General features: G+C 37.8%; 1 protein-coding gene and 1 long non-coding RNA gene across 2 annotated transcripts; one reads left to right on the top strand and one right to left on the bottom strand.

Moving 5' to 3' along the window:
• Positions 1–2,857: 2,857 nt before the first annotated feature.
• On the bottom strand, positions 2,858–4,539 carry LOC135075022 (uncharacterized). Its single transcript, XR_010257945.1, has 3 exons — positions 4,361–4,539; positions 3,280–3,342; positions 2,858–3,102 (listed from the first exon to the last, which is right to left on the bottom strand). It is a non-coding gene; the product is annotated as an uncharacterized LOC135075022 (long non-coding RNA).
• Positions 4,540–6,266: 1,727 nt separating this feature from the next.
• LOC135074651 (soluble calcium-activated nucleotidase 1) lies at positions 6,267–9,144 on the top strand. The gene is made up of 4 exons (XM_063969016.1): positions 6,267–7,083; positions 7,445–7,657; positions 7,973–8,206; positions 8,676–9,144. The coding sequence occupies exons 1-4, from the start codon at positions 6,547–6,549 to the stop codon at positions 8,877–8,879; spliced, it is 1,188 nt and encodes a 395-aa protein (XP_063825086.1). The 5' UTR covers positions 6,267–6,546; the 3' UTR covers positions 8,880–9,144.
• Positions 9,145–9,367: the final 223 nt, after the last annotated feature.

The raw sequence follows: 9,367 nt of genomic DNA, 5'->3' as shown, positions 1-9,367 counted from the left end.
GCACACACACACACACAAATACCTGTCAGCTGATTGCCTATATTGCGGCCATGTTTTTTTCTTAAATCGTGCATGTATTTATAATGCGTGTAAATGTGTGCGTAATGTACCGAGTACGTTTATTTTAAAGATATACGTCAGTGTTCTGCGAGCTGTCATTGCCCTTCGCGCACTGTCATCGGCGAGGCAAGGCGTTTACGTTACGGTGCGGATTGTGTGTGCGTTGCAGTATGGACTTTAGTTGACTGCCTTTATGAGCACTCGAACGACATAAAATAATATGATACATTTATGTAAGGGTATTTTAAGATCACAAAGTTGGCAACTCCGATAGTTGGACGAAAACCAGCGCAAAGACCCTATCCTGTTTGACACCTATAATAATTGACAATAGCTGGCTCGGCGAACTTCGGCAAACTAATGTGTGACGTGAAGTGCCAAATCGCGGAAAATGTCGGTAGAAATACATGAATTTGCATGAATTATCATGAATAACAATAACCACTTATTTACCTCTCAGTGTCTTCAGGCAACTTAAAAAAAGTAATTGTGTGTTTTTATTATTATTTAGGCAGTAAAATACTGCACAGTATTTTTTACACATTATTTTTTTATTTTTTTTCCATAATACAAGAGTACGCGTGCGTATGTCAATGCTCGCTCGTATCTCGTATGTGACGCCTTGTCGAATCGCCTCCTGTAGGTGGGCTATCGTGCGTGTTTTGTTTTCGATGTGAACTCGCGGAGATGAACAGGCCTGGTTCTAACGACAACTCCCCAATAAATGTGTGACAGACAATATCACTATTTCAAAGATATTAGGCAAGCAAGTAACAAAAAATATAAACAAATAACTATAAAACAAAATGCCTTATGATCGTTGTCATAATAACATAACTGTCATTATTTTGTTGCTGTCGGTGTACCTACTCTATTTAATGAAGTAAATACAAATAAAATACAACAACGAAGGTTACTAATGCTGAAGGTGGCTGAAGACGATAAAGATGATGACTGTTGAATGACAGGTTATACAGGGTGTAAACAAGTTGACACTACTTCACTAATCTAGTTACTACCCACATCGAACCTGAATTTAAAGGACGAAGTAATTTGTAAACCAACACAAAACTCGCATCTTAAATTCATAATTATCTTAATGTTTGTAAATAGGTGCTATTTTGCACCAAAAATTATTAATAAAGAGTTAGAGGTATCCTTGAGAGACGAAATTGAAATATGTACCAGAAATAAAGTGAGACGTCCATACGTGAGGCACTGGATACAGGCACTAAGTAAGCGGCCAATCTGGGGATTGAGGGAAGCCTCTGATCAGCAATTCAGCAGTTAACGTCCTGAGGCTAATGATTATGAAATTGCACTCGTGACTTCATCTCTTACACCCTGTATTAGTATGCCTAAAATCAACCTAGACCTACAACACCAAACAATTAAATAACATTTTTTGTAACGTGTCCAAACTGACACACTATTTCAATTGTTTTTTGCTACGTTGATTTGTAATCTATAAAAAATAATCTGAAAAAACGTCATTGTAATTGAAACTAATGCGGACGAAAGTGAAGACTCAATGAGCGGTTAACAATTTATAGATATCAGATCAAGTCATAATCATCGATAATTTCTGCTGCGTCTTGATCATGACTTGCTTTTTGCAGATCACTTGCAGAAGATAATTTTAGTGCTGCAAATATTTTAGCCTTTTGTTGTGGAATGACGTCCGGCGAGCAATGTGGGTCAACTTTTTTGCATGATTGATCTACTACTGCTACTCGATTGTTTTTGTTTTTTGTATTAAGTCAAAGAATAAGAACCTAAGAATATTTTTGTATTTATACAATCGTGTTTGATTGATCATAGGTGTGTCCATAAGATCGGTTTGTTGTTCATAAAATAATGGAGAAAGGTCCAAGAGCCCGTGCAAAACCATACCTACTCACACCACTACTTATTTGGTGTGAGACAGTCGTGAGAAATAGCCTAAGACAGTTTTTTCAACCTGTGGGTCGCGACCCCCTGGGGGATCGCGAAGCCTCTATAGGGGGGTAGCGAGAGGTCGTAAAAACTATCTCAGTGAAAAAACTGTAAAGATTTAAAGATAGATTTGACCGAAATCAAATTTATGCAAATGCATAAATGTTGTATGGATTGAAAAATTCGTTCCCTACAACATCTTTGTAATAGTAACCTTAAAAAATGCATGAAAAAAAAGCGACCGATATCGGGGGGTCGCGAAATATTTTTCCGTACTAGGGGGGTCGTGTCATGAAAAAGGTTGAAAAACACTGGCCTAAGAAATAAGGAATATCGGGATATTCCTTATTTCTTAGGCCAGTGTTTAACTTATGTAAAGCACTAGGAACCTGGCCACAGGAGTTGCAACACTGTAAGTACCCATGAATTGGGACACAATAGAAATCAACTGCTACCGCGGTTTCGACCGCTTAGGGTTTGGTGGGATAATAGGTGAAGCTCACTTCGTTTGAACTTCTCTTATTATCATCCTATACGTTGCCCGCTTTATGACAGACAGCTATTCACACACACACACACATACACAGGTAGAGTTTTGATTGGCCGCTAAACTGAAAGTCCTGGGTATCTAGAAGTTTTTTTTTTTTATGCATAACAAGGCAGGTATTTGACCACAATCGCACCTGATGTTAAGTGGGATGCGGTCTAGGATGGTACATATCTGCCCTGTAAGTGCCTATTCACTCTCGCCTTGAAAAGGCCCGGATTATAGTTTTCGGGAAAGACAGCAGCAGGCAACGAATTCCAGTCCCTAGCTGTTCGCATTATAAAAGAGTCATCGAAACGCTTAGTTGCAGTGGTAAGAACAACAGCTGGGTCAGATTACACTATTTACTATAGATCACTTACATCTACGGTACAAATATGCCAAACTTGAGCTTAGTGTCGGTGATGAAGGAGTAAGCACAGTAGTAGCAGACGGCGATGGTGGTGATGCCGCCGATGATCCGGCAGAACCAAATGCAGCCGAGGTCGCAACAGATAGGTCGCTGGTTCGGCTCAGGGACGTGGATTCTCTGAATTCTTTGTCTGGGGATCTCTTCTATCCTGGAAAAGAGGGTATATTTGCCATAAAATAGCTTTTGCTGGGTTGAATAGTACACTACAACTTCTAACAATACCAATACCGATACCAAGTCGGTGTAATGTGCTTATGTACTTCCCGACCAAACTATCAGCCGAAAAAAGTCTATAGTTTGTGAGAAGATCAAGAAAAATACTCACGTAACAACTGTTTTCTTGCCAACCATTTCTTACTGTCTCATCCAGGTTCCATCCGCCATGTATCTGCAAAGATTAAATTAATTTCATTCTACACTCTTTTAATAATTTCCACCGGGATGTCCTACTACATCTTCCGATCCACCGACCGGCTGGACCAGACAACTTCAAACAGGGTGGATAAGCTGTTAGATCCTGCCTAGGAGTAGGTACCTATATGTACTAGAGAACTGGTTAGGAGGGACCAAGATATAGACCTTTAAGGTTGTTTTTTTAACGGCACGTACTTAGAGGGCAGGTAATTATCCAAAAGGAAATCTTACCGAATCTTAACATGCATGAACAATAAAGTAGGTATTGTTTATCATTATGCAATTAAACTGACTGGTTTTCTGATTCCTTCAAATTGATCTTCAATCGACCTGATTAAAAACTTTGATTGCTATTTGCGGAATTAGTGTGACTTGTTAGCATAATTTATGTGGTCAAATTACACCAGAAATGACGACGCAAACCGCATCTAATAGCAGTCTTGTCTAATGCAGATTGTTATGGCCTTGGCAGAACTGGCTTGAATATCTTGGTACACTTAACCCCATGGCTACAGGTACTTTTTTATGCAGAACAAAGTTGGTATTTGACTGCAGTCACACTTAGTGTTAAGCGAGATGCATTCTAGGCTCTAGGATGGTACATCATACCTACCTTGTTAGTGCCTCTCGCCTTCAATTCTTAGTTCATTTAAATAAAGTCCTAAGTATGGTGGCGTCAGTTTAGCCACCACAGGTTGGTAAAGAGAGCACCTATTGTTTCGGGGTTGCGGTTTATTTTCCACTTTATTAAACCACTTTCTATCAACTCCCTAGCAATATTTCTCGCCTATTAGAACGATTCAAGCCTGCTTCAAGCCTGCTTACTAAAATACACAATGATCTTAAAAAATTGTAGCAGAAAAATTAAGGCAATAAGACCGCCACTGTTCGTTCGTTCGTTTCAGCCGAAAGACGTCCGCCACTGTACCTGCATCACCTTTATGTGCAAAAATTTAATTAGACAAATAAATAAAAAATAATTTTCAACTCACTTTTTTCTCAAATCGTATCGCAGATTGTAACCTAAATAATTTATTTTTGCCAAATATAAAATAAATAAAAAGAACACAATAAGTATTATAGCAAAAGCCAAGAATTCTAAATACCAGAGGATATTGGTAAATATCCCATGCATTTTATTTTACCATTCAAACTGTTACAACAAAGTATTTTTTGAAATGTTTACATTCATAGAAATATTTGACATGAAAATGTCGCGTTTCTCGTGTCTCTGGCTACTTAATTTATGGTATATATATTCATTAATTATTAAAAACTTTAATTTACTCAAAAATGATGACTTTTGAATCGACTCTAAATTTTATGGAACCCGCACGAAACCACTTAAAATTTTAAAGATTGTGCATTGAACTTATTTCCTCAAAACAAAACTAAGCAACACGATTTCGTAGTATCAGACTATATTTTTATTGCAGCATTTAAATTACACTTTTTATTTAATAAATTATTCGGAGAAATTACTTATAATGCCAAACAAAAAGAAAATCCGAAGCGTTTATTTTTTTAAGCGTGCAATACCTACACGGTCACTTTCTAAAACTAACCATGTAACAATTTTCAAAAATCGCAACAACGCTTTGGATTTACCACACACGAGTTTAGGCAGACCACCTCAACACAAAGTAGGTAAAAAAAGTTTGCTTTCACTGTATGAAGAAATTTAAAAGTGATTACACTCATCGTAGACGGACATCCTGTACAAAAAATGTAATTGAAATAAAATTAAACTAAACTACCTATTTGGTCTGCCAATTTGTATTTTAGGCTTCTTTTTTGGCTTGAGTCATAGATACCGGACGAAGCTCCATACAAGTTCTTGGTGGCATGAATCAGCCGTTTTGCAAATAATTTGGCCTATAATTATTATTTAGAACGTGAAATTAAGGCTTCCTAAAACTATTCACGAACAAAAGCTTCTAATTAAATAATAACGTTAATCCACTCCATCAGTCGGAAATCTGAATAGTACTTAGCTACTTAAGTGTCAAATAATTATGATTTATTCGTTTCAGCCGAAAGCCGGAAGCTGTCCACTGCTGGACAAAGGCCTCCCCCAAGGATTTCCACATAGACCGGTTCTGCGCCGCTCGCATCCAGGCACCTCCCGCGACCTTCACCAGATCGTCGGTACACCTAGTGGGAGGCCTGCCCACGCTACGTCTTCCGGCTCGTGGTCGCCACTCAAGAACTTTCCTGCCCCAGCGGCCATCAGCACTACGAGCTATGTGCCGCGTAGTTCGATAGTGGGAATCGAACCCCGGACATAGGTAAGTAAGTACCTAAGCACTATGCCCAATATTGATGAAATAAACGCTTCTGCAACAGCGTATTAAAAAATTCAATACACTTTAAAATGTCGACTGGTTCATCTAGTGTCTAAGAAGCTCATGGAGAAGCAGGTTCGATTCCCGCCTTAGGCAGTTCGATTTTTCAAGTCAACTTTAACTTTAATGAAATACGTACCTACGTTCTTTAAATTTAACCCATCAGAAATAGGTTAGGGAAATGTTATCTTTTTAATTGGGCATTAAGTCTGTAAGTAGAATTTTTTTCAAACTTCTACCACTTCTACTTTCATTAGAAGTGGAACTGACTGAATGCAAGGAAGCCAAGGAACAAACATACAGAGACATCTAGCAAAGCCTAATAGAACTATTTTATTTTTCAATCCGCTCAAAATGAATTACGTGAAATTATGACTTAATCTTACTTCTTCTTCTTTATTCTTATTAATAACTATAAAATTATTATTTACTTATGATCATGATAGTTAGATAAATAATTAATGCAATAAAATGTTAAGTTTTTTTATCGAACAAAACGTACGTTTTGTCAACGTCAGGCGAATGCGATAAACGTCAATGTCATTGTCTTAATCTACCACGAACGAACCTTGTGGTGTGTCATCATTGTAATTGAGAAATATTGTAATTCAATAATTAAATGGATCAATTAATTAATAAAAATGCCCATACTTTAACAAGAGACATAGCCTCGTTTAAAAAGAAGTGACAGCAAGTGCCTTAAACTCTCGAAGCCGTCTACATTCCAGTGAAAAACAGCATTATCTATTCAGCTTTAAAACAGGTGTTTAAATCCGGAATTTCTCGTGAAATTCTAGTCAAATTGTTGATGAAAACCATTATGAATTGATGATATGTACGACCTCTACGAATTCGAAGACAGAAAAATGAGAGGCACTTTGCGCGATTGGCGGAAAGCCCTCAGAACTCCAGCTACGTACAGAGTGGGCAATGCGGTGAGACTTCAACCCCAGTTCATGTTTCTGATGGTGTTGCTTGGTTTGTTTCTTCTAATAATCATTTACTACAACTGGTGGACGACACAGATACCAACAGTCCATAGATGGTTGAATACTGGCAGGCCATACAACGCGACGTATCCTCTCACGCCGCCAATAGTGACAGGTGATCTCGTGGCGTTCAGAATAGGTATCGTCGCGGACCTAGACACTAACTCCAAGAGCGCTACTAAGCCTCATACTTACTATAGCTACTTAAAGAAAGGGTACCTGAGTTATCACAAGACTAGACACTATGCGGAGATTTCCTGGGACCTCTTGCCGGCCACACAGTTGTCGTCAACTTATTCCCATAAAGGCAGAGGGATGGAGTTGTCGGAACTCATTGTATACGATGGAAGATTGCTCAGTTTTGATGACAGGTCTGGAATTGTAAGTCATTTAAAATTGTCTACTGCTTTTAAATGATCAAAGTAGAATCCTACTTAGGTAATTGTAGAAAGATTATACACATCCTGCATGACCAAAGAATGCCCATGATTGTGGCTTGAATTGGTTATTTTATCTTTATAACAAGGTGATAAGAGATCTTTTATAGATTGTTAAACACTTAAACCTATAACAATATAATATATCAAACATTATTATCTCTCACTGTAAATGACCTTGGTATCCAAAAACCTTGAAATCTATTTAGTAATTTTTTTATACAAAAATGTTACAAACTTTCACATTTCTTAGGTTTCCAAATAATTCAATATACAAAAAATACTAATTCTACTACCATTTGCAGGTATTCGAGATCATAGACGATAAAAAAATGGTGCCATGGATCGTCCTCACCGATGGCAATGGTCATACAGAGAAAGGACTCAAGTCTGAATGGGCCACTGTCAAAGATGAGATCTTGTACGTAGGGTCGATGGGCAAAGAGTGGACCACAGCAAGCGGAGAGTTTTCAAGTTACGATCCTATGTGGGTTAAGGCCATCAATGTAAATGGAGAGGTAGGATATTTTATAGTCGGTAAACATTTATTCTCGCTTGCAAAACTTCAATTTGTCCTTGCCCACATGTAATGTGAATTTGAAGTATTTGTCAGATAAACACTGTGATGGTGGGTTAAGCATTCAGTACAGAAACACTAATATTAATCTGTTCAATAGTTTATCTTTTATTTAGCCTCTAGCACACATATTGTGCCTAGAGCTCATAATATTAACAACACTGTTGTTCATAGATACAGATCAAAATTCATGTTAGCCATCATTTACTATTCAAATTAATTGTAACTATTTAAAAATTAATTTTATACATTACAGGTTCACCATCAAAGCTGGATAAACCAATACAAAGCAATAAGAAGATCAATCGGCATCCACTGGCCAGGGTACATGATCCATGAATCCGGAGTTTGGTCACCGATCAAACAGAAATGGCATTTCCTACCTCGGCGGTGTAGCCACGATTCGTACAACGAAACAAAGGACGAAGTGATGGGCTGCAATTATTTGATTACAGCGGACAATAGCTTTAATAATGTACAAGCCATAGAGGTTAGTATCTTTATTTTAACTTTAACGTTTAGATTGGTTGATAAACCTCCAATATTTTAACATTTACCATTGAGTTACCTCAGGTTCCATAAATTTTAAGCAATACTTCTATTCAATTCTCGAAATGTGAGGTTTAAGTAGGTACTTCAGTATATGTTGTAGTGTTCTAATTTCCTAAAGAAGTAAGTAAGAGCTTGTTCCAAACCAACATAATGTTTAGCGCCTTCTCTATAAACAGTTTGTAAAGCGCCATCTACTTCTTACTTTCTTACCAAAGTAACTAGAGTAACAAACTAATGCATATAAAGAAATGCGCTACAAATTACGTCCGACGGCCATTTACACATTCCTTTTCGAACCACTGTCTGTAAAACTACTGCGTGACAATACAAACCTTTTACCAAACGTCTCCTGAGTTTCTCTCCAACAGAGCCAATCAATTTATCCATTTTATTTTTTCTCATTTCAGATCACCAAGCATCAGCCAAAGCATGGTTTCTCTTCGTTCAAGTTCATTCCAGGAACAGAAGATGAAGCCATAGTCGCTTTGAAAACCACAGAGTTCGAGGGCAAGACTGCTACATACATTTGTGCATTTAAAACTGATGGCACAGTGTTATTGCACGACACTCTCATAGAGAACCTCAAATATGAAGGCCTTGAGTTTATATGAGACAAACTAGCCATTTATAGCAAATATCAAGTGTTAGCCTAGGCGCAGACCACCAACTTTTAGTTGGCCGATAGTTGGGTCGGACTGTTGATCAGTATGAACATGTGGAAGTGCTTGGTTGGTATCGGCCGATTCTTCATACAAATTAGAATCGGGCCCAACTGTCGGCCAACTAAAAGTCGGTGGTCTGCGCCTAGGCTTAACGAGATTGTAACAGTAAAACAATTGTGTAAATATGTAAAATAAATGACTAATAGTTTTGTTACAGCTTGTTTCATTTATGGCAGTCTTCTCTTTATTTATGTACTATGTAGGTAAATGAAGATATTGACGTTTGCACGATCTAACCAAATTGCCTGCCCTGCTAGAAAAATCGCTAACTTACTCTGGATTCACTTTACACTGATAGATGGCGCCACTGCGTTTAATGAAAAGTTTGCAAATAATGAGGTTTTCCCATGCGCTCACCAGTTGGCGCCACTGACGTG

This window comes from Ostrinia nubilalis, chromosome 9 (genome assembly GCF_963855985.1).
Source record: "Ostrinia nubilalis chromosome 9, ilOstNubi1.1, whole genome shotgun sequence".
Classification (NCBI taxonomy): domain Eukaryota; kingdom Metazoa; phylum Arthropoda; class Insecta; order Lepidoptera; family Crambidae; genus Ostrinia; species Ostrinia nubilalis.
Note: the sequence above shows the minus strand (reverse complement) of the source record. Positions and strands in the feature narration are given on the sequence as shown.